This window comes from Oncorhynchus keta, chromosome 27 (genome assembly GCF_023373465.1).
Source record: "Oncorhynchus keta strain PuntledgeMale-10-30-2019 chromosome 27, Oket_V2, whole genome shotgun sequence".
Taxonomy (NCBI): domain Eukaryota; kingdom Metazoa; phylum Chordata; class Actinopteri; order Salmoniformes; family Salmonidae; genus Oncorhynchus; species Oncorhynchus keta.
Window position 1 is genome coordinate 42,061,558 of NC_068447.1, and position 25,522 is coordinate 42,087,079.

Below are 25,522 nucleotides of genomic sequence, written 5' to 3' on the forward strand. Positions count from 1 at the left end.
ACAGAGAGGGGCATAGAGGAGAGAGGGAGACAGAGAGAGGGCATAGAGAAGAGAGGGAGACAGAGAGAGGGGCATAGAGGAGAGAGGGAGACAGAGAGAGGGCATAGAGAAGAGAGGGAGACAGAGAGGGCATAGAGGAGAGAGGGAGACAGAGAGGGCATAGAGAAGAGAGGGAGACAGAGAGGGCATAGAGGAGAGAGGGAGACAGAGAGAGGGCATAGAGAAGAGAGGGAGACAGAGAGAGGGCATAGAGAAGAGAGGGAGACAGAGAGAGGGCATAGAGAAGAGAGGGAGACAGAGAGAGGGCATAGAGAAGAGAGGGAGACAGAGAGAGGGCATAGAGAAGAGAGGGAGACAGAGAGGGCATAGAGGAGAGAGGGAGACAGAGAGAGGGCATAGAGAAGAGAGGGAGACAGAGAGAGGGCATAGAGAAGAGAGGGAGACAGGGAGACAGAAAGATGGATAGAGAAGGAGAGAGGGAGACAGGGAGACATAAAGAGGGGGAGAGAGGGAGACAGGGAGACAGAAAGAGTGGGAGAGAAGGAGAGAGGGAGACAGGGAGACAGAAAGAGTGGGAGAGAAGGAGAGAGGGAGACAGGGAGACAGAAAGAGGGGGAGAGAAGGAGAGAGGGAGACAGGGAGACAGAGAGAGGAGAGGGGGAGAGAGGGAGACAGGGAGACAGAAAGAGTGGGAGAGAAGGAGAGAGGGAGACAGGGAGACAGAGAGAGGGAGACAGAGAGAGGAGAGGAGGAGAGAGGGAGACAGGGAGACAGAAAGAGGGGGAGAGAAGGAGAGAGGGAGACAGGGAGACAGGGAGACAGAGAGAGGAGAGGAGGAGAGAGGAGAAGAAGAGGGAGTGGGGGAGAGAGCGAGTGAGACAGAGACTGAGAGACTGACACAGACAGAGGGAGAAAAAGAGACGAAAAAGCGATCCAGGGCTGTCCAACCTCTGTCTCACACATGGGGAGAAACGGTGACAGGAAATTCCCCTTCGCAACAGCAGCAGCAGCTCCAGGGTGAAATGATATAGGAAGGAAGAAATGCAAACCAGAGATCGAGTTATCCCTTATCATTCCAATCCCATAGCAGTCCCTCTCAGTGTCCAACCTCTCTCATATTCTCTCACTAAATACCAGGGTGAGCACGCTTGATCCAGATATTGGGACAGTCAGTCACTTTTAGTCTACCTAAAGGGTGTTTCAATCAGTGGACTCATGTTCACACGAACAAAGTAATATTGACCATTGAAGGCCTAAGACAAGCTGGACCGCTCAAAGATCAAGCTGGATCGCATCAAGTTTGTATATCCCCCATATGTGTGGATCTAAGAATGTTCTTATCTTTAATCTTGCCAGGCCCTGGACGGTATGTGGGATGAGTGTGTAAATCACTCAAGAGCCCTGTCTCTCTGTTTGTCTGTCTCTGACTTAGACAGAAAGGGACACAGTGTCTTCAGGAGCAGCACGACATTGTGCAGTGAGTCTCCCTTGGCTGTGAACCCTGGACAGATGATCCCAGGCTCACACACACACACACACACACACACACACACACACACACACAACAGAGAGAGAGAGACGGGTATAATCGCCCCTCTCTCTCCTCAATCCTCTCTCCTCTAGTAATAAAAGTCATTCGTTCGGGAAACAATATCCTGCTGCCATAAAAAAACACCTCTCTCTGCATGAAGGAAGCGGCCATAAAATGAGTCTCACCACCTCTCTCCTGTGTGGAGTGTAGAGCAGACCTATAGACTTGTGCCCTATACCTCCAACCCTACACTTGTACACTCTTCCCCACACATTTAACAGCATTGGAACGTTTCAGGCGCGCAAACACCTAACCTCGGCTCTCACCTTGGAATGAGAGAACTCCGCCCGGCAGAAATGAGTATCGGCATATTTGTGACGTAATAATTCTATTGATTCACAAAACAACATCACAAAAACAAAAGAAACAGCAATAATACAGTTTGTGGTAATGACGGTTACAATTCTAAGGCATTGCCTCAATGACCTGCAGTTCAGTTTGGAGACGGACCGAGAGCATTCCACCAAATCAATGGTCAATTGCTTCAAAGAAGATTGAAACACTGATTTTCTCCTCCAGTCGATCCAAGAAAACCAATGGGCAGAGCAAACCGTCCCCACTAGATTCCCAGTCACTCCAGTTCTGTTTCCATTGGTAATGGGAACACGTTGAGGAACCTTCGCGCCTGGTTCTCTTTAGTGCTGTTTCGTTAGTTCATCCTGGTTCTTGTCATGGAGAACCGGCGCTAAAGAATTGAAACCCTGTGGTCTTGAGGCGTAGGTGCAAAATATCCAATGAGTATAATGATCCTCTGGAGTTCATTACCACACTCCATATCAGAACTCCGTTTTCCAGCGTCACACTGTTGGGTTCAGGCTTTGTCGATTATAACAGCTTCAGTTCAACTTCACCATCCTGAGCAGAGCAACATTCAGTCATTGGGCCTCATATGTTCCTCTCATAAAATGGTCCCACACAGCATATGCCAAGCAAGGAAGGCAACATAAGTTCACACACAAACATTAATATACATTTTTTTTCATGTAAACAAAAAACGGTACACTGTGATACTAGCCTGGGCATTACTTAGTTGAAATAATAATGTGTTTCTGCTGTCTGAGATGTTCTTTGTTCCCGAGTAGAGAGCAGGGGAGAACAGAACAGAACACCAGATGGGGTCCAGGACATTCAGATTTCCATGGCTGAAAGGGCTGCATCTAAACAGGCAGAGGAAAGACAGACAAATGACATGAGTCACCTCGTCTTCAACCTCTGACTTGGCATTTTGACAGGCAACAAAGGGAAAATAGATCCCAGATGACGGAAAAAGAAAAAGGAGAGAGAAGTGGGGGATAAACAGATTCTGTGGGAGACTTTAGCCGACGCAAATAGAAAAACAAACACCGAGTCTGAAATGAAAGGTTTGGTTGGGTGGATGTGTGTATATTGGACAAAGCTAAAGGGTGGATTTTCATTTTGCCATCCTGTGTCCTGGATATGTCCAGGAGCAACCTGGAGAAGGACTGTTAAGAAGGGCATGGTTAGGAACACTAACCAAGTAACCTGCTGACTGGAAACAGTCGGACTATCTTGCGGAGGCCCATGCGTCCCAATGCATGAAGAGGATTACCAGTAAGTAACTAAGTGTCAGGCCTTAGTAGATGAAGTGGATCGTCTACCCATATACCAAAGGAAAGGTTTGCTTGGGTGGGTTGGCGCGTAGTAGTACACTGGGGAGTCAATGGGTGGATCCTAGTGCCACGCTGCGTCCTATTGGGTGGTTCCTTTCAGGAGCCTTGGCAGGTCATGTACCTATCTACTTGCAGACGTTGACCCACTCTGTGACTCGGCACTCCTCGCAGAGCACGTAGCAGCACCAGTGGAAGCGGCAGTGGCACCTCTCACTACGTGTCTGCTTCAGGATGTTATGTCCCCTTCCGCAGCACAGGGACCCGCAGCTGTCCATGCTGTGGCTGGTCTTGTTGCAGATCCGGCCCCGAGTACCCAGAGAGTCCAGGGACGTCTCCCGGTCACAGAAGTCTGGCGACTTCTCAAAGTAGACCAGCTCACGTGACACACCGCTCCTCCGCCGTCCCCCATTGTTTGGGCTCCCCGCGCCCCCAGACCCAGTAGGCCCTTCGGCACCGTTCCTGACCCCATTCGAGGCACCATTCCCAGCTGCGACCCGGGGGTTGAAGACCCCGTTGTTCTTGTTCTGGGAGTTAATGAAGATGGCGGAGAGGAACTTGTCCCTGAGCAGAGACCCCAGCAGTCTGAACTCTGGGGACACGTACCAGCAGGTCTTGAACTGGCAGCTGCCTGACGTGCCGTGGCATGTACACTTCCTCTTCATGTTGTCAGTCACTAGCTGTGCAGGGGGAAACAATCATGTCACTATCCATACAAGTCTAGAGTGGCTTTGATTACAATGTAGTAGGTTAACAATTATAAATATTTTTAAAATGGTTCATACATGTAGCTTATAGATAGTTTATAAATCTGTTATAAACATGTATAGCTAATTGGTTCAATTTAATATCCAATTCCAAGAAAGTTAGAAAACTTGATGAATTCCATTGGTAAACCGTCAACAAATGAGAGCCCGACTCTTATCTGCAGTTATCATCTTGATATGAAATATACAAGACTCTTCTCACCTGCCGGCCAACCCTGTTGTTGTGGATCCTCATGCGGGCGTGGATATCCCGTGGGGAGCCCCGGGAGTCCAACCAATCCCTGGAGAATCTCTCCCCGAAGCGGGCGTCATGGCTACAGCCCCCCCACTCCCAGGTCTCCTGCAGGGGGCTGAGGTCCTCTGGTAGGGGCTTGAGGAGGGAGGAGGGGTGGGTAGAACCAGAATGCAGGCTGGCTGGCACATCTCTGATCTCCTGGGGGTGTGCCCCTCCTCCACCACCCACTCCCATGCCCACTCTGGCTCCTCCCCTCTGGAGGGTCTGCAGCTGCAGCTGGGTGAGTTTGAGGCGAATCTTATCCTCGTCCAGGCGACGCTTGGCCTCGCAGCCACAGCCCCGGAGCTTGCCCAGGCTGCAGGCGGAGGCCACGGAGTGGGCCACGCCCGCTGCCAGCAGGGACAGAGAGAAGGCACTCTCCCTGAAGCCTGGGGGAGGAGGACAGACAGACACATCATAGTCAAGATGTCATCATTCTGGGTGTAATCTAAATACCACAGGAGAACTTCATTAACCTGTCATCATTCTTATTCTATAAGCATAACAATACATTTGTCTACTGTCCCCACCTGGAGCCTAGAGATTCTCCTGGCCAGGGTTTGTGGTCTGGAGTTTTTCCTGATCAAATCACCAAGTCACCAAAAAACTCCTGGCCCTATTCCCAACCTTTTTGCGTTGCGCTCCTCTGTGTGTCTCTCACCTCTGTTGAGGATGGCACTCTGGTGGGGCAGCTTGCTGTGGCTCTCCAGAGCAGAACAGTTCCACCGCTGGTCTCTGAGCTGGTGCTGGCACTCGTGGATGGCCACCTACATCATAGAATGAAATGCAACACTAGAATGGACATTGGTATCCTGGTAGCGTGACTGAAATGGTGGCCATCTTGGTCATCTTTCATTTAGAGCCTGATGAAATATGGTTAAATGTTGTTTTTAAAAAAAAGCTGTGAATTGTATACTATATCTCTATGACCTGGATGCCCTGCAGTGCAGAGGCCGTCACGTCGGGGCTTTGCACACACAGACGAATCTGACGCTTGCTCAGGCCCGCCAGCCGCAGGCAGACAGAGTTAGGGGTCAGAACCGGATCTCCTGCCACCTTCAGACCCAGGATGTCATTACACAACACACTGAGGAGGGGATACATATGTTGAGGAGGGAGGGAGAGATACACAGGAGTTGGCCAAGGGTTCATCAATCAAGTCCTAGAGCAATATCTATCTGTGAAGGAGGCCCTGAAGTGCCTGGTCTGACCCTTCATCTATAAGAGTGAAAGCGTCATGTAAGGAAATGAAGATTTAGAGAATAGTATTTGCTGAGACATATAACGCACAGCACTTAAGATATAGCTTAAGTTCAGGGAAAAGTTGTCAGGATGTTGATTGAATGTTGATTGAATGTTGATTACATCTCTAGGCTTACCATCGTATCTACGGTATTTACATGCCTTTACTATTTGTTTCAGTTGAACAAATTACAGTAGGCCTAATGAGCAGTAAGTGTAAAATCTTCTGGAGTAGAAACATGGATGGCATTGTTACTAAACCAACCATCTGTGCCAGTTGACAGCTGGTGTAGCCTAATAATAATGTCCTTAATCATGCAGTCTTCCAATTGTTGGTTCTGATTAGCCTGTGTGTGTGTGTGTGTGTGTGTGTGTGTGTGTGTGTGTGTGTGTGTGTGTGTGTGTGTGTGTGTGTGTGTGTGTGTGTGTGTGTGTGTGTGTGTGTGTGTGTGTGTGTGTGTGTGTGTGTGTGTGTGTGTGTGTGTGTGTGTGTGTGTGTGTGTGTGTGTGTGTGTGTGTGTGTGTGTGTGTGTGTGTGTGTAATTACAGGTCAGAAACAAGAAAACATTTGAAATCGTGATGACAGAGGTAGTAGCAGCAGCAGCAGCAATAGTCAGTTGGTGAGACAGAGCTGAACGGAAACATCAACGCATCGTAACACATGCACCAAGTCATTTCACTACAATACAACACTTGGATAAGACTCATGGAGTAGCCAGACAGAATCTTCTTCCGATTGAAATGTTCGCTTTAATTATTTGTTTTCCCCAGGAATGCTCATCGAGAGTAGCCTACTCTCTCTTCTTCTCACCCCTTCTCCGGCTACTTACGTGATTGCAGGTGACATAAGTGTCGCTGCCAAAATCAGGACTTGGTCCCAACGGAGTTGATGTGATATCTCCATTTTGGTAAGCGTCTTTCTTGACGTGACATTAAAACACTGGTGTGGTAATCGATAAAAAAAACAAAGCAAAGAAGATGAGTGGAGTAGATTATCGATGTGCCTCCAACAGAACGGGGAGTGAAAAAAGGGAGCAGAATAGTTTGGGGCGAACGTAAAGGGGAGGGGGAGAGAAAATAGGGAGTGGAGATGCCGCTGCAGGCGGTTATTTTCAAAGTATTGACCTTGTGAAAAAAGAATTAACAGTTGACTAAAAGTTATGTGAATTTGACCGATAGTCAATACATGTTATAACACAGTGTCCAAATATATTACGCGCAGGTACCATTTTCCTTACCATCATCACCCTCGGCATCATCTCTTGCATGAACGCAGGTCGACTGTGAGAGGGATTTCTGATTGCACTGGACAGATCATGGAAAACGCATTAACATTTAACGTCACTGATAGGAATGTTTCCTGTTTTGTTCGATACTTTTGAAAGAAAACGAACATGCATTCAGGTGAAACCCAAGTGAAAAATCATTCTATATGTCCAGGAAATAAATTAATATAGAGTGCTGGGGGGGAGGGGGTTGGTTGGTTGCTGCTGCTGCTGGTTCCAATGTAGGCCTACGACAGGGAGCTTGGGGCAGCAGCAGGCAGGCGCACGGCTCTCCTCTTGGCTCTCCAACAATACTTGGGTACACAGTCATCTGTTCCCCGTCTTCCTCCCCCCGCTTCCCCCTTCCTCCCACCTCAATCAGCGCGTCTGTTCTTTATTATTGTGTTTGAAACAACTTCTTCACTCCGTAACAATCTGCTTCTTTTCAGAGGAAATAAAAGGTTCCATACAGAAGGGAATAATGAGGATGTTTTATGGCATTTTCGATAAGTAGCCAAAGTTTGAATGAAGCATTTATTTCTTAAAGTTTGAAGAAGTTATTGTTTATTGCCACAATTCATCCGTTTTCATTTTCTTTGATAAACTGTTATTGTCGCATTGCATAAAGTTTCATCGAAACAGGTATTGCACAATAGCCTACCACAATTGTTTTCTCCCTGCCCTTTTAAGATTGGCATCTTGCCTTTAACAAGTATGTGCCAGACATGGGTATTTTTCCCATGCATCCTTTGGAGACTGTAGCTTTAGATACTACTGAGGACTTGATAATGTTCTCACCCAGCAGGTTTCGAATGGCTGATATGACGAGACCGTGCAAGGCTATCCCGAACACAAAATGAATAAAGACAGGCCTATACTCTTAGAGGGGGGTCGAAAGGGTTCTTCAGCTATCCCCATAGATAGGAGAACCCTTTTTGGTTCCCGGTAGAACACTTTTGGGTTCCATGTAAAAACCCTCTGTAGAAATGGTTCAACATCGAACCCAAAAGTGTTCTATCTGGTTCTCCTATGGGGACAGCCGAATAACCCCTTTAGGTTATAGATAGCACGTTTTCTTTCTGAGTGTATATTCTATCATGCGCAAAATGAGTTATTTTGCATGTGCCTATTGTAAAAAATAGTAATTTTATCAACAGGTGCGTTCATATAAAGTATCAATTCCCGTTAATCCCTGTTCTCCTTCAAAGAACAAGGAATTATAACATGGAAACGCGTGATGTAATTTCATAAAATTGAGTTAAAATCCCCCTTAAACGCCGCCGGTTCGCATAGTGACACCAATTCATCATTTAATCTTCTATTCCCTAAGCTCCGGCAATGAAAAGTGCATTAGCATTCTAGCTTGGCGTGTATATCTAAGTGGCTTAAAAAGTGATTTGAAGTTGATTTGTATATAAAAGGCGTCCCTTTATCCGGATTGGGGGCTCTAATCTTCTCGGTGTTGCATGAGTGCCCCAGGAAGCCCGTTTGAGCTGCAACTTTAAGAAGCGGGAGTATAATCGACGTAGGATAGCACCCATTAAAACCGCTGGACTAAAGGTCACTTCCTTCTGCTATCGTGTCTTTAAACCATGAGAGAGAGAGAAGGATCATTAATTATCAGATGCCATAATTCCATTGCGGATTATGTACGCGTAGGCTGATCCTAATACCTAAACAAAAAACTCCACTCCAATCATATTGAGAAACAAATATAGACTAAGGACATCAAGTAGCCTGATTTCAATTAATTGTATGTCTGAGTTTATGTGGTGATGGGAGAAAAATTGATAGCTACACCTGCACCAAAACTCCAGTATGTGTCCTTTATAGGTTATGTTCTCCATCATCTTTTTAAATAGGAAGGCAATTTGTTTTCAGCACTTTTATTTCCATGACTGACCAAAACTTGTTTGTTTTCTCATGGCTATCTCTTGTCCTCTGCAGCAGACATATTGTGAGCAATATGTTTGGATCATTGAATCGCAATACCTATACAATCGTGAGAATTCCAATGCATATCATATTGCACCAAAGTATCGTGATAATATCGTATCGTGAGTTCCTTGGTAATTCCCAGCCCTAGGTCTATGGGGGATATTTGTTAATACTCCACAGTCTGTGGATGATGAGTTGGAGACGGCGCAGTGTGGCTGCTGCTCTGATCACCAGCCATAAGTTGAGGGAGGTCTGCACTCTAGATGTTTGGGGAATTAATTTACGTCTATTTCCCTCGCTTTTCTTTTTGGGTGACATTTATCAAACCTAAATCATTCCAAATATGATTCATCATCTCAAATGTGAATAATTAAACTGATGACAGCATCCTCTCTAAACTAAACCCTCTCCCCAATATGATGAATCATCATGATTCATCAACTTGGGTCTCAATCATTAATCATGTGAATATACGAATATATCATGTAGGCCATGCTTTTTGATGTGTGTGTGTGTGTGTGCGCGCGCGTGTGCGTGTGCGCAAAGTTCGGTAAGAGTGAGACAGTCTCCCAAAATATGTTTTATATTTTAATTGGGCACAAAATGTAGGTCTCTAAATTGGCATTATTTAATAACATAAAAATGAGACAAATATATGATTAAACCTGATGGAATGAAGAGGCAGAGAAATGGTTCCAGCCACTAAAAACATATTGAGAATGTATACGACAGAGTTTGATAAAGGAGGAAGAGACGCGGTTAAGGGAGTAATCCTACCAGCGTGTAAAAAGGCCGTTTAGATGGCTCATATTCCGCTGTAACTGTACTGTACGGTAACGCCGACCAGCCTCTTTTGCCTACAGAAAACCGGAGAACACCACACTGTGCGCACTCACAGTCACAGCAAATCTCCACACACAGACACACACATCTCAGTGTTTTGACTTGAGAGGGACCTCATTCAGGAAGACAAACTGGATGTGGAAGACAGAGCATGAGTCAGCATTCATTGATTACCGTGAGATTCCGTTAGTAATATGTGCAGTTTACACTGGTGGATTGCCCTGGCAATTTTTAAAATATATTTTCCTTTCTCATCTGTTCTGTCCGGTTTTGTTTTCTTTATTCATTGTGCCCTATGAAGAGAATTAACTATCCCTCCTTCCAATCCTATTGAAAAGGGGGGCAGAAAAAAAACAGAGGGAGATGAGAGCAGCAAATCCCTTTTTCATTCCTCTTGTAGTGTTCAATAAGAGAAGAATGTGTCGCCTATCACTCACGGAGGGGATCAAGTCTTACGGACTGTCCCACGCGCTCAATGCGCTGCTGTGCAGAGCAGAGATAGACAGAGAGAGCACGTGAAGAGAACAGAAGCAGCAGCGTCCAGCAGCCTAGACTGAAAAGCCACTACATAGGAGGACTCATTTAGCAACCTGTTTCCTCTGTCTGACAGTCTCCTCACCAGATTCATTTCAGGCAATTGCTATAAGACAGGCTCCTCGTTGCTTTTTCACCTCTCAGGTCCCTCTCTTTGGAATGTGGTGTGGTGAGTAGGAATTTGAAGCTTTAGGCTACCTGCTCTAATTTGATAACCTGCGATGGAGAATGACAGGCTATCGGAGAGATGAATAAGCCCGGTAGGCTAACTTTTATCATGGGAGTGACTCCTGTAACACGAGATCGCAATCGAATTATTTATTGTAAAAATAACTGCCCTGTTTTCATTATCGTTTTATTTATGGGCCATGGGGTGAACACATGCGAATTCCATCTGCTAGATTTATTTGTGCCTAAAAATAGGATTGTTATCATAATTAGAACCAGGTATAAAAAGTGCCTGGAATTCAGATGTGGAACTTTGACATTTGCCTGCTCTCTCTTCACATTGTAATTGAAGACACAATGAGGATCCTCGCTCTGCTTCTGGGGGTGAAAGCCGCGTGCATCCTGCTGGTTTCCTCGCTCTCAGGCACGGGAGCAGTCAACAATAGCGGCCGGTGGTGGTGAGTAGTTGACTTTATGTGTGATGTAGTCATTCAATGAAATGCGCCTCCTGAGGACCTGTGCTCATTTCGACGGAGGGTGCAGCAAAGGAGACAGTTAAGTGGTACATTGGTTTATTGCCTGAAAGATGCTGTGCTCTTCTCCAACTGAATTAACACTAAAAGCAACATTGATGGACCTGTTAAGTTCGAAATAATCATGTGTTATTGTTGGCACCCGATTCATCATTTCATTTAGTTTCTGGTAGAAAACCAAGCAGCAACCACAAGCCGTTAATATTTGAAGGTATTTGGATATCACTTCCCAATTAGAGCGAGCAACTAATTAAATAGATCTAACCGGTTTTCAATCGAAATGAATAAGGCCCACTTTCTCCATTCAATTATTTGATGTAAAGGGAAGTATTGTGTTTCAATATGATAACGATTTCGTTTATTTAGGGATCGGTTGCAGCCCATATTTATTCAAGTCTGTCTCTCTCTCCGTCTCTCTTTCCGTCTCTCTTTCTGTATCCCTCTCTGTCTCTCCCCCAGTCATTTTGACAGTGTGGCTTGAACGCGAGACAACATTTTTCTGTCCAATGTGGGATCAATTAAAAATTGATGTAATTGATGGCAAAGAGCAGTTCCATTCAATGTCGTATTCTCAACATTCCACTCTATATAGGATACACTGTAGGATGACAATGTCTGCGTACATTTGTTATGAACAATCAAACCAAAATAGTTTTTCTTACACTAGCTTATGTGGACAAATATCAATTAATTAGGCTTATGTCCACTGAATAATATGCCTTCTGTCAAATTAAATACATATAATCCCGACACTGCAAAGATAACAGTTGCATAAATAATATTTCAATTAATAATGAAAATAACGTAAACCTCAATATAATTAGGTAGCCTATTGGTTAGAGCGTTGGGCCAGTAACCGTGAAGGTTGCTAGATCGAATCCCAGAGCTGACAAGGTAAACATCTGTCGTTCTGCCCCTGAACACGGCAGTTAACCCACTGTTCCTGGGCCTTCATTGTAAATAAGAATTTGTTCTTAATTCTTAACTGACTTGCCTAGTTAAATAAATGTTACATTTTGGACAGATTTGCAAAGTCAGTGGGGTAAGCTATTTGTTTGATATCTAAACCAACCCTTATTACTACAATATGCCAAGAAAATAAATAAGGAAAATACAAAACGAGAGAGAAGAAAATTGGATTGCAATATTTATCATAACGCTCCATAGACTGGACCGACCGCGCACTGCCGTCTGGCACCGATCAGTCAATTAATAACGATGAGTCTTTCTGATTGCTAACGGTTTGCAGGAGACACCAATTAGGAACGTAACTGAAACCATACATATAGTCGATGACAATGAAATATGGCAGTCATGGGAGTCAATAATGGCAGCCATAATCACTTTCGATGAAGTAGATTGTAGATATTGAAGTTGCTTGTTATTTCTTGTGACTGATACTCAAATTCCAATGAAACTGTTTACATTATCCAATTCTTATACATTATCAAATTCTTATCAGAATCCTATATGAATAAATACATGTGAACCTAATTAATTGTTTTAAAGTCAATAGATATCATTAAAGAACCAATGTGTGAGCTTCTCTATAACCAACTGATTCCACACTGTCTCCTCGTCCTGTCTGCTAGGGGGATTGTGAATGTGGCCTCCTCTGCCAACCTCCTCACCAACTCAAAGAACGTCCAGTTGGTCCTGGACCCTAGCTTAGCCTTGCTGAGCCGTCGCCAGCGCCGCCTCATCCGCCAGAACCCGGGGATCCTCCACGCTATCGCAGCTGGCCTGCATACTGCCATCCAGGAGTGCAAATGGCAGTTCAGGAACCGCCGCTGGGACTGCCCGACCACCCACAGCCCGGCAATATTTGGCAAAATCGTCAACCGTGGTGAGTTGTCTGTTGTCCCTCTTGGCCTCCTCACTAAGGCAACCGGTAGACATTTTTTGCCGCAGAATGTCGCGGAATCTTGTCGTGTCTCGTAGACTCTTTTGAAAGATAGAAGCCCATCTTTACATATCTTGAGATTCTGACATTTAAATCATAATTCAGACCCGATTGCGCACAGTTGCATTACTATGGACTGCCAAAAAAGGTTGTATCGGCTAAAGAGAATTTCTGCTGTTGATGTGTCAGGTTGCCGAGAGACGGCGTTTGTGTTTGCGATCACGAGTGCGGGGGTGACCCATGCGGTGGCCCGCTCCTGCTCTGAGGGGGCCATTGAGTCGTGCACCTGTGACTACCGTCGCCGGGGGCCTGGGGGCCCTGACTGGCACTGGGGCGGCTGCAGCGACAACGTGGACTTTGGCCGGATGTTCAGCCGGGAGTTTGTGGACTCCAGCGAGAGAGGAAGGGATCTCCGATACCTCAACAACCTACACAACAACGAGGCAGGGAGAATGGTGAGGGAGCCGTTGGTTCATAGATCACTGTTTCATGATGTACTGCATGTTCATTCCTTTTCAGTGATCCTCCTGTATCAACCCATTATTCTGAATTCCTGTCATGTTTTCCTTCACATTTCTTCTCTTCACATTCTTCACAGTTTTTCAAAATGTTCTTAGCTATTCACATAATCCATGCTAATCCCCTGTCTTCTCTCTCCCCTGTGTCTTCTCTCTCTCCCCCGTGTCTTCTCTCTCTCCCCGTGTCTTCTCTCTCTCCCCCGTGTCTTCTCTCTCCCCCCCGTGTCTTCTCTCTCCCCCATGTCTTCTCTCTCTCCCGTGTCTTCTCTCTCTCCCGTGTCTTCTCTCTCTCCCCGTGTCTTCTCTCTCTCCCCCGTGTCTTCTCTCTCTCCCGTGTCTTCTCTCTCTCCCGTGTCTTCTCTCTCTCCCGTGTCTTCTCTCTCTCCCGTGTCTTCTCTCTCTCCCATGTCTTCTCTCTCTCCCCTGTGTCTTCTCTCCCTCCCCGTGTGTTCTCTCTCCCCCCGTGTCTTCTCTCTCTCCCCTGTGTCTTCTCTCTCCCCCCGTGTCTTCTCTCTTTCCCCCGTGTCTTCTCTCCCCCCCGTGTCTTCTCTCTCCCCCCGTGTCTTCTCTCTCACCCCCGTGTCTTCTCTCTCTCCCCCGTGTCTTCTCTCTCTCCCCCGTGTCTTCTCTCTCTCCCCGTGTCTTCTCTCTCCCCCCGTGTCTTCTCTCTCCCCCGTGTCTTCTCTCTCTCCCCTGTGTCTTCTCTCTCTCCCCTGTGTCTTCTCTCTCTCCCCTGTGTCTTCTCTCTCTCTCCCCTGTGTCTTCTCTCTCTCCCCCCGTGTCTTCTCTCTCTCCCCCGTGTCTTCTCTCTCTCCCCCGTGTCTTCTCTCTCTCCCCTGTGTCTTCTCTCTCTCCCCCGTGTCTTCTCTCTCTCCCCTGTCTTCTCTCTCCCCCCGTGTCTTCTCTCTCAACCGTGTCTTCTCTCTCTCCCCTGTGTCTTCTCTCTCTCCCCTGTGTCTTCTCTCTCTCCCCTGTGTCTTCTCTCTCTCTCCCCTGTGTCTTCTCTTTCTCCCCCGTGTCTTCTCTCTCTCCCCCGTGTCTTCTCTCCCCCCGTGTCTTCTCTCTCCCCGTGTCTTCTCTCTCTCCCCTGTGTCTTCTCTCTCTCCCCTGTGTCTTCTCTCTCTCTCCCCTGTGTCTTCTCTCTCACCCCTGTGTCTTCTCTCTCCCCCGTGTCTTCTCTCTCCCCCCCGTGTCTTCTCTCTCCCCCGTGTCTTCTCTCTCTCCCCTGTGTCTTCTCTCTCTCCCCTGTGTCTTCTCTCTCTCCCCTGTGTCTTCTCTATCTCCCCTGTGTCTTCTCTCTCTCCCCTGTGTCTTCTCTCTCACCCCTGTGTCTTCTCTCTCTCCCCTGTCTTCTCTCTCCAGACAGTGTCGTCAGAGATGCGACAGGAGTGTAAATGCCACGGCATGTCAGGGTCATGCGTCGTGCGTACCTGCTGGATGCGTCTACCCAGCTTCCGCGCCGTGGGGGACTTCCTGAAGGACCGCTTTGACGGAGCCTCCCGGGTCGTTTACGCCAACAAGGGCTCCAACCGCGCCTCTCACCGTGCCGACCCACGCCATCTCGAACCCGAGAACCCCGCCCACAAACCCCCATCGTCCAGAGACCTGGTCTACTTCGAGAAGTCGCCCAACTTCTGCTCCTACAACGGCAAGACGGGTACCCACGGTACCTCTGGGAGGAACTGTAACAGCTCGTCTCCGGCGCTGGACGGGTGTGAGCTCCTGTGTTGCGGTAGAGGGTTCAAGACCCAGACGGAGAAGGTCACTGAGAGGTGTCACTGTACGTTCCACTGGTGCTGCCATGTCAGCTGCCTCAACTGCACCAGCACACAGACGTTACACCAGTGCCTCTGATCAGGGGTGAACCAGGAGGACAGGGATGGGGAGGTGAAGATGAGCTGGTTCTTTGGGCAGGTGGTGTGTAGATAGAGGAGTAGGGTCCTGCGGGTTGGCGTGGTAGATAAGGGAAGGGCTAACTCTATAAAGGGGCAAATGGAGGGTGAAAGAAAAGTGAATACCGGGAGTACTAGATTTGAATCAAAGTACTAGATTTGAATCAAAGCACTAGATTTGAATCACTGTTTCTGAGGAAGAGGGAAGAGAGAAAAGCACAACTATGACTACCGGGTGCAGAAAGAGGGCGGGTGTGTTGTGTGTGAACATGTGTGCTTACGTGTGCTTGCGACTGACACTGTGGTAACGTGAGAGTATGTAAGTGTGCTTACTGGGTATTTAAAATGTTGTAGCTATCCAACCACGTAGAACGGAATGGAAACCAATCCTCTCTATGGCTTCCCAGCACGAGTAACAAGACCAGAGGCAGCTTAGGTAAAAGGAAGTAGTTAAAACAGGAAATAGAATTGTGGCAAGGAATAAGCAAACAAAATTAGTCAGAGAGACGCTGGGATTGAAGGCTTTTTGCCCTCTCGGACCTTACAAGATACAGTTACTCTCTCTGTTCTCTCCACCTCTTCCCTCTACAGCAAGAGATAGGAGTGTGGGTAGTGGAGAGAGGGGTGATGGGAGAGGAGGAGAGAGAAGCGAGGGGAGATGTGAGGAGGGGACAGTTACCGGACAATGTCAGACAGATGTCTCTGTGGCGGGAAAAACACAAGCATGGTCTCTCATAAACCCGGTGAAGAACTTTAACAAGAGGGTGGTTATTTTAAACATCACAGTTTGCTATGTACTTAGGTCCTGGACGCAAACCAAGCCGTTATGGTTCCCTGTCGAACTCACCACACATGCCCTCTTTGTTCAGATTGCTCTGGAATCTGCTGCACCTCGACCCGGAGTTACCACAGTGATTTACTGCGCCACGGTAACTGACGTTAAATGACTGGACGTTGTAGGATAACAGAAAAGCGTTCGACAAAATGTTATATCAACCTGGAATAAAATCGTAATATGTATATGAATAGTTTTAATGTAGTATCAATACACTGAATATTGGAGAGTATAACTAGATTTATGTTTTAGTGTAGGATATAGGGGCACTGCAAGAGAACTGGGGTGACCTGTCAAATAGTGAGACCTGCCGTATGGCAACCCTGTCCATAAAATGGGAACCAGTGCCAAATACTGATACCTGGAGTCAACCTTGCAAACTATTCTGTTAGCCTAGGAGGTATACCTATGTTGACAAATACTCAAGACATTTCCCTGCTGTGGCAACATGCGACAAGTGTGTCAAATAATCCACCATCTTCCTGTCCAAGTTTACAGACAAAGGTTTTCCCATTCAATATGACCATAAATTGAGGGGAAAACCTTTAAAGCTGCAATATGTCACTTTTTGGGCGACCCAACCAAATCCACAAAGAAATTTGAGTTATAGATCTGGCATCCTCATTGAAAGAAAGTCTAAGAAGCGGTTGAGCTGTTCTATGTGCACTATTTCTTTGCTTCCCATGCTTATTTTAGCATCTTTTACTTTTGCGTTTGTACACCAGCTTCAAACAGCTGAAAATACAGTATTTTTGGTTATGTAAAATATATTTCACAGCGGTTTACATGGTACAATGTTTCTCTACACTATACTTGCTTGCTTTGTCACGTAAACTGAAATTAGGTGAACTATTAGAATTTTAGCAACCAGGAAATGGCGGAGCGATTTCTGCATAGTGCATCTTTAATATAAGGCCACTACAAAGGGAAATGTATTGTATATCAGCTCAGAAAACCAAAATGTAAATAATATATATATAGAAATATATATTTATGCTGAAGTTACTTGCAATTTGAGGGAAGAATGATTTATGCACCTGTTATAATCCAATAGTCATGTCAGATCATGATTCTATTGGACTGTTACTTTGTTTATTTCCATTCATGTAGATTACGCAGATTTGTGGGAAACAGAATTTGTTAGAAAATTAGAAACATTCTTCTTTCTTCCCTGCAAATAAAGGACAATTCCATCCACTTTTCAACCTCATTTTCAATATCTCCAGCACAAATAACAATGTCTATGTATGTGAAAACAGCTATATCCTACGTTTTGTAGAAACAAATAGTTTAAAAAGTTCTACCTGATGGCATCATCAAAAGTTTACCAAACACTCCAAGATTCGTGGTGACGTGGCCAGAAACTCATAGCAGGTTTTGAAAATCACTGTTTTTCTTACTTTTAAATCCTAGCCTGTGATGTCACACTATTTTTTTAGGAGCCTACTTGTCTTTTTTAAGCATGGATCTCAGAAATGCATTGTTTTCACATATGTTGACACTGGTATGATGCTGGTGATAATGAATTCCAGGTTGAAAAGTGGCAAAATTGCCCTTTAACACCTATTTTTGTCATGCACTGAATATTACCATTCTGGTTTATGTAAATACAAAAATATTTATTACTGTGGATGCTTTATACTGTTATAGGGAGAGAAGTAAAAGAGTAAAACAAAGAATTGTAGATCTTGTTCCTCAAAGATTTAGCTTTATGTTGTTTTGTATTGTATAATAGAACAATAAAGTTTATATTTTCAATTAAGTTGGCATGGAAATCAGTTCATGACTTCCCTGTAATGTCACTATCTGTGTATTTTGCTCCTTGGCAATGGATGCCATTTGCTGGTCATATAGTTTCTGTGCTTGAGATGATATGTGAGAATAAAGGCCCATCCTTGGGTGTCCCAGTACTAATCCCATTACTTAAAAAACGCAGCAGTAGCCTTCCCACAGACAGCACACACACACAGACTCGCAGACACACACTTTAAAATCCCCCTATTGTAATATCAAACCCTGCAGTGCATCAGCTCTCTCATACACAAACTATACATCGCTGCCTATCTACTCCCTAACTCCACTTCCCTCCACAGAAGGATCCCAATTCCTGGAGACCAGGACACATAGCTTAACTATTAAATAGGATCTAAACAGCACCAAATGTTTTGCTTCATTTACTTAATGTCGGAAAAAAATTATGAAACAATAGAGGAAATACTGAAAGACTGCAGTCCCCCCCCCCAACCTCACCCCTCCAACCCACGCTCCCCAGCCCCATGGCAGTCAGGCCTTAGCTTAACCACAAGAGCTTGGAAGGCACCCTGATAGTTTCCCCCAGCCTAACCCAGCCCACCGCAGCACAGCAATGGGCTAGAGGGTCAGCCAGGCCAAGCGCCCGCCAAACACACACCCGCACCCTAAAGGACCAGCCATGGGAACACAGGCAGTGTTACTGAAGGGACAGACAGACAGACAGGGGAACACAGGCAGTGTTACTGAAGGGACAGACAGACAGGGGAAGGAGGAAAGCAGCAGAGTACTGTAACATAGGGTCATGTTGGAATGAAGAGTCTTTATTGTCTTTATTCTTTTGGGACTTTTGTAAGTGTAATGCTTACTGTTCATTTTTATTGTTTATTTCACTTTTGTTTATTATCTAGTTCACTTGCTTTGGCAATGTTAACATACAGTGCCTTGCGAAAGTATTCGGCCCCCTTGAACTTTGCGACCTTTTGCCACATTTCAGGCTTCAAACATAAAGATATAAAACTGTATTTTTTGTGAAGAATCAACAACAAGTGGGACACAATCATGAAGTGGAACGACATTTATTGGATATTTCAAACTTTTTTAACAAATCAAAAACTGAAAAATTGGGCGTGCAAAATTATTCAGCCGCCTTAAGTTAATACTTTGTAGCGCCACCTTTTGCTGCGATTACAGCTGTAAGTCACTTGGGGTATGTCTCTATCAGTTTTGCACATCGAGAGACTGACATTGTTTCCCATTCCTCCTTGCAAAACAGCTCGAGCTCAGTGAGGTTGGATGGAGAGCATTTGTGAACAGCAGTTTTCAGTTCTTTCCACAGATTCTCGATTGGATTCAGGTCTGGACTTTGACTTGGCCATTCTAACACCTGGATATGTTTATTTTTGAACCATTCCATTGTAGATTTTGCTTTATGTTTTGGATCATTGTCTTGTTGGAAGACAAATCTCCGTCCCAGTCTCAGGTCTTTTGCAGACTCCATCAGGTTTTCTTCCAGAATGGTCCTGTATTTGGCTCCATCCATCTTCCCATCAATTTTAACCATCTTCCCTGTCCCTGCTGAAGAAAAGCATGCCCAAACCATGATGCTGCCACCACCATGTTTGACAGTGGGGATGGTGTGTTCAGGGTGATGAGCTGTGTTGCTTTTACGCCAAACATAACGTTTTGCATTGTTGCCAAAAAGTTCAATTTTGGTTTCATCTGACCAGAGCACCTTCTTCCACATGTTTGGTGTGTCTCCCAGGTGGCTTGTGGCAAACTTTTTATGGATATCTTGAGAGAAAGAGAGAAAGAGAGAGAGAATGAGAGAAAGAGAGAGAGAGAGAGAGAATGAGAGAATGAGAGAGAATGAGAGAAAGCGAGAGAATGAGAGAGAGCGAGAGAATGAGAGAGAGAAAGAGAGAATAAGAGAGAGAGAGAGAGAATGAGAGAGAGAAAGAGAATGAGAGAGAGAGAAAGAGAGAGAGAGAATGAGAGAGAGAGAAAGAGAGAGAGAGAATGAGAGAGAGCGAGAGAATGAGAGAGAGAGAGAGAGAGAGAGTGAGAGAGAGAATGAGAGAGAGAAAGAGAATGAGAGAGAGCGAGAGAATGAGAGAATGAGAGAGAATGAGAGAGAGCGAGAGAATGAGAGAGAGCGAGAGAATGAGAGAGAGAGAGAGAGAGAGAGAATGAGAGAGAGAGAGAGAGAGAGAGAGAGAGAGAGAGAGAGAGAGAGAGAGAGAGAGAGAGAGAGAGAGAGAGAGAGAGAGAGAGAGAGAGAGAGAGAGAGAGAGAGAGAGAGAGAGAGAGAGAGAGAGAGAGAGAGAGAGAGAGAGAATGAGAGCGAGAGCGAGAATGATAGAGAGAGGTGAAAACTCATGAGGGGAGGTGGTGGGTAAAGGGGTCTGTCATTGTGGGAGTGCTGAGGAGTCAGTGAGATGGAGGGTGAAGGGAGAGAGGAATAGAAGGGTCTGTCATTGTGGGAGTGCTGAAGAGTCGGTGGTAGAGGGGCTGCTGGGTTGATGGGACAAATGTCACACGTGAGATGGGGTATGGGTGGAGGGGTGGATGGGGTGTGAAGTGGTGTGAGAGGGCAGTGGGAGAGGTAGTGTGGTTGGGGTAAGGGGGTGTGAAGGGGTCTGTCATTGTGGGAGTGCTGAGGAGTCAGTGGTAATTAGCTCAATTAGTGACAAAGGCAGTGTAATAAATACCGACTTAGTGTCTGGGTCCCTGCTGGCCTCTCCCCGCGCCGCCTGCCATGCCGCCCCGGCCTGACGGACAATTCATTAAACCGACAAAATACCCCACCGTCCAGGCGTGACGCAGCGAGTTAGCCCCCTACCGGCCCGACCCATTGTTCTAATTGTCTGGGCTGGAGTCACTTTGTGGCTCTCCTCCTCCTCACCCCTCCTCTCCTCATCCCCCTAACACTCTACCCCTCTCCCCTTCAGAAAACCCATAGAGTTAATGCCCTCTACCTAACTCGCTGTAAGTAGGTGATCGGCAGGTTGTGAAAAAAAAGTGTTTCCATGGGTCTGGGTGGGAGGGGGAGTGGTTGGATTAGGGGATGGAGGGAGGTTGCCTGGGAGTGCTGGGAGCAGCAGTGATCGGAATGCAGGAGAGATGAGTCCAGGAGCCTTGGATGCGGGACAAAGCGAGAGTTAATAAGGAAAGATTGAAGGGGTTTGGCGACAATGGGCCGCCACCCGAGTCGAGATAAAATTGCTTCCGCGGATTATTGGGGAGAGGGTGTGAGGTTTGTGGGGTGATAGTTTGTGTTGTGTTTGTGGATGTGTGCGTGCACTGTGTGTGTGTGTGTGTGTGTGTGTGTGTGTGTGTGTGTGTGTGTGTGTGTGTGTGTGTGTGTGTGTGTGTGTGTGTGTGTGTGTGTGTGTGTGTGTGTGTGTGTGTGTGTGTGTGTGTGTGTGTGCATGCATGTATGTGCGTGTGTTTTATTCAGAGTGTCTTGGATTGATGGCTGCCCCTCTGGTTGGGTGGGGAGCAGAGGACCGGGAGGAGGCTAGCCGGCTGTTCCCACAGTCTGTTCTGCTGCCGCCACCTTTGACACATGGCTCAGGGCTCTGCCAGGCGGGCGGCGGGGAGAGAGCATGGTGGGAAACCAACACTCTGCTCAGGCGCAAACAACAACAACAGGAGTGTATTCACTGGGAACCAAACAGAAAAAAACTGAACGAAACAGGGAGGGGCCTCCAGTACCTGCATTTGTCCAATAGAAACGCTTGTTTTTGATGCAAAACGTTTTTTTTTTTGCTAAACGTTTCACAACTGTTTGCTACAGTGTGCAATAATGATTACACCCCAGCTCAACAGCTCCTTGCACAATATGAATCCAGTAGCGTCTGAGCAGAGCAGACCAGGCAGCTAGGGTAGGAAAGGCAGGAACTCAACAGCACTAGGGTTAAAAGAAGAAAAGGAGGTGATAGGACATAGAGGGAGAGGTTAGAGAAGAAGAGGAGGAAGTTAGGAGAAAGAAAGAAAGAAAGAAAGAAAGAAAGAAAGAAAGAAAGAAAGAAGAGTAACAGGAATAAAGGGGAGCAGAGAAGGGATAGATGGGGGAAGGTAGAGGAGAGTAGCAGAGCAGAGCAATTTACATTTACCCATAATCCTCTTGATGGAATTAACTCCTTTTATAACTGTCACTTCAATTAGTGCCCCAATACCTGAGGTTAACTAATGACTCTGTGTTTCCTGACTGAATTAATCTATTTCCCATTTTTATCCATTAAAAATAACTTAATTCAAACAGTACGCTAAAATGCCTTTATAGGACCCTTAGCTCTGGGGAACAACTTAACCAACAACATTAGGGCCAAGAGCCATATAAAGTTAATTGAATAATGCCACTAATTAAGTAACTTGATAATTGGCCAAGACAAAGCCACACTGGTCTGGGACCGTGCAATAAGGACTAACTGAGTGCCACTTTTTAAGAGAAGGGAGTCTTTTCCAACAGAGCACCTCCACTGTTAAAGTGTTTGAGTGTGTGTGTGTGTGTATAGCTGCAGGAAGTGTGGAAAAATCTGATTTTCTTCACAAAAGTAGTGCACTGGGCCTTTACTAGTCCTGTAAAAGAGCCAACCCCCCCTCAGGAAAGAAATTGCAACACCCCAAAAGTACTCCCTGCGACTATGTATGTGTGCGCATAGGCCTCTGGTCAAAAGTAGTGTACTATATAGGGTATAGGGTGTCATTTGGGACCCAGACAAAGATAGCCAATTATATGCAGTGGGGTACTGTGGGGTGCTCTGACTAAGAGTGGTGGAGAAAGAGAGCTGATGCACCGCGGGGTTTGATATTACAAGAGGGGGGTTTTAAAGTATGGTCTGTGTGTGTGTGTGTGTGTGTGTGTGTGTGTGTGTGTGTGTGTGTGTGTGTGTGTGTGTGTGTGTGTGTGTGTGTGTGTGTGTGTGTGTGTGTGTGTGTGTGTGTGTGTATACCTCTCTGTGTCTGTGCATGCCAGTCTGTGTGTGTGTATGGGGATGGCAGCTGGGAAGCAGACACAGTCCAGAAGAACTGCACCCTAGCAACTACGCTTTTCAGCAGATGGCAGCTCCGCAGCAACAGCCACCCTACATCACAATGGCCCATGCCTGGTAACATCTCCATCACTCCATAACCTCTGGCACGGTGGATGAGATATGGATGGTGTTATTTGGGGGAATGACAGATTCAGAGGGAAAGCAAGACAGACATTCAGTCCTCTTCACCACTGCAGACAGACACTGTGAAACCACTGTTTCCTGTGTGTGTGTGTGTGTGTGTGTGTGTGTGTGTGTGTGTGTGTGTGTGTGTGTGTGTGTGTGTGTGTGTGTGTGTGTGTGTGTGTGTGTGTGTGTGTGTGTGTGTGTGTGTGTGTGTGTGTGTGTGTGTGACTATAACCACTTTTTCCTGTGTGTGGGTTTGCAGTGCACAGTGAATCAGGGTGGGAATGTGGACAGACCGCTAGGCCACTGTGAGAAATCAGTATGATGTCTGTGGTCAGGCTCAGTGCCTCGGGCCCTGGTGGAGAGAGGTGGACAGAGGAGTAGGGCAGTTAAGGTAGGAGGGAGGGTTGGTTGAACTCTGTGGTGTGTGTGTGTGTGTCTGGCATGACTGTGTGTGCTGTAATAATTCATGGGTCATTACCGGCCCCCACACATACAGACCATGACCCCTTGATTATCTCTATTGGCTTGACGGGACGGGCTGCTCCTTCCCAGTTGGCCTGCTAGGATCTCATTCAGATTAAATCATCTTCTAAACCACAGGACTGCTGCAGAGATAGAGTCCTCAATGACAGCACAGCCATGCTCGCTGAACAGACTTCACACAGCCTGCCTTGATGCTTGCTGCTCATAGGGTGGAATAGGGCCCCCACTTTAAGTATTGTTTGGTACGAGGACAGGAGTGAAAAAGCAATGACGAGAGGGTGCCCGACATTGTAAGAAATAAAATATCTCGGCGAAACATGAAATACTGCATTGTAATTGGAACTATCAAAAAAAGGCATGTTTCTATACGTTGATCATTTGCAAACGTCTCTGTGGTGAAAAACAGCGACTAAGCCTCCAACGGTTAAACATCACTATACATTCTAGAGATTCTCTGGTGTGCCATCAATGCCAATCTTCTGTTATGGAACGTGATTACATGTGCGTGTGTTTGCATTGTTCATAGACATCTGGCAGAAATCTTAACTAGCAACTTTGCTAAATGTGAGCACCGAGTGGGTAGAGTCCATATGTCAAATAGCATCTACTTGTCTATCCAACTGTGGCTCTGTGTCTACCTACAACCTACCTTATCAACCGGGATCACACAAAAGGCTGGGGTCATTCAAATCGGAGTATATCAGTGGGACATTGTCCACAGGCAAACCGCTGCAGAATATAGATAGAGACAAAGAGGGAAAATTGGGTGTTTTTGGTTTTAATTACAGCAATAGCGGGCAAGGGCTCAGCTCTGACACACCAGCACAGGAATGTTTATTTGCTGCAGTTTAGGAGCAATGGTGGCTTACGGGAACTCTGACACATTCCTGTGTCACTCTCTCACTCTCTCTCTGACACACACACACACACACACGCGCTCATGCCCACATGTGAGTGCGCACACACACAACCACCCTGACCCTTCTAGCTCCTTTCCACAACCACTAGCACACACCTAAACACCTAATAAATGTGGCATCTCAAACATTAAACATCATAATCTGACATTGCTGACATCATTATCAGACATTGTGATACTGTGACCGACTTCCCTAGAAGACGCACAGCAATGACTCAGTGGGAGATGTTTAATGTATCATATCATTGACTACACACTCCAAGGCAGGAGAGAATTGCCCACGAGTGTAACCAAAGACACTTTTGGTGTAACTCCGTATGACTGTGCATTGAGTGGGTGTGAATTTGATGGTAAAAGCACCTTTTTTCATCAGTAAGTCAAAGTTCTCTGGTCCCATCCGTTCTCCTCGCTGAAGTGTCTGGCAGCCGGCCCCTGTAAAGAAGACATTTCTTTTGGCCCCCGGGTTTCTAACGGCAGTGACACAGGGGACAGCCAACCACAGGAGCCACACATCTTCCAGTCAGCGTGCACGGGGAGAACTGCTGCTTGCATAACTGGCCCTCCTCCAACACATACACAGGAATGAAAGCACATGAAAGCAGACATCCACACAGGCAGGCTCACACACACACACACACACACACACACACACACACACACACACACACACACACACACACACACACACACACACACACACACACACACACACACACACACACACACACACACACACACACACACACACACACAGAAGGAACGTTTACACACACACAAACACTCCCTGCTGCCCCAACCCTTTTCTCACTGCTCTGCTCACCAAACTCTGTAATCGCTTCCAGACGCAGTGTTATCCTGTCTCAGCCTGGCTGACAACGAGGTTAAGTCCCAAATGGCACCCTATTCCCTATGCACCATCCATGGGGCTCTAGTCAAGAGTAGTACACTACAATAGGGAATATGGTGCCATTTGTGATGCAAGCCAAGGTTTGCACCCTCCAAATATGTCCCCTCTCTTTCACCAACTTTCCCAGGGCCAGGACTCAAGTTACTTTAATATCAGGTGATATAACTTACAGAGGCCTAATACTGTGACATGTCAACATTGCAACGGCCTAGCCCTAACCAGTCCTTTATGTAGGCTATCCTAAGCATTTATGTGAGACTGTAATTTAAATGTTTTGAATATAAAACTGTTATGAATGACAAACAATTGCTGTAAAGAAAATGCTGTCAGTGTAGTGACGATTCCCGCCACTTTCACAGTTCATG

General features: G+C 46.2%; 2 protein-coding genes across 2 annotated transcripts; one reads left to right on the forward strand and one right to left on the reverse strand.

Moving 5' to 3' along the window:
- Window positions 1–1,911: 1,911 nt before the first annotated feature.
- On the reverse strand, window positions 1,912–6,542 carry wnt10b (wingless-type MMTV integration site family, member 10b). The gene is made up of 5 exons (XM_035739219.2): window positions 6,333–6,542; window positions 5,191–5,347; window positions 4,922–5,027; window positions 4,189–4,649; window positions 1,912–3,899 (listed from the first exon to the last, which is right to left on the reverse strand). Exons 1-5 carry the CDS (start codon window positions 6,404–6,406, stop codon window positions 3,348–3,350), a joined length of 1,350 nt encoding a protein of 449 aa, XP_035595112.1. The 5' UTR covers window positions 6,407–6,542; the 3' UTR covers window positions 1,912–3,347.
- A 3,496-nt stretch (window positions 6,543–10,038) lies between these two features.
- On the forward strand, window positions 10,039–17,693 carry wnt1 (wingless-type MMTV integration site family, member 1). Its single transcript, XM_035739223.2, has 5 exons — window positions 10,039–10,251; window positions 10,603–10,708; window positions 12,376–12,629; window positions 12,876–13,141; window positions 14,567–17,693. Exons 1-5 carry the CDS (start codon window positions 10,242–10,244, stop codon window positions 15,056–15,058), a joined length of 1,128 nt encoding a protein of 375 aa, XP_035595116.1. The 5' UTR covers window positions 10,039–10,241; the 3' UTR covers window positions 15,059–17,693.
- Window positions 17,694–25,522: the final 7,829 nt, after the last annotated feature.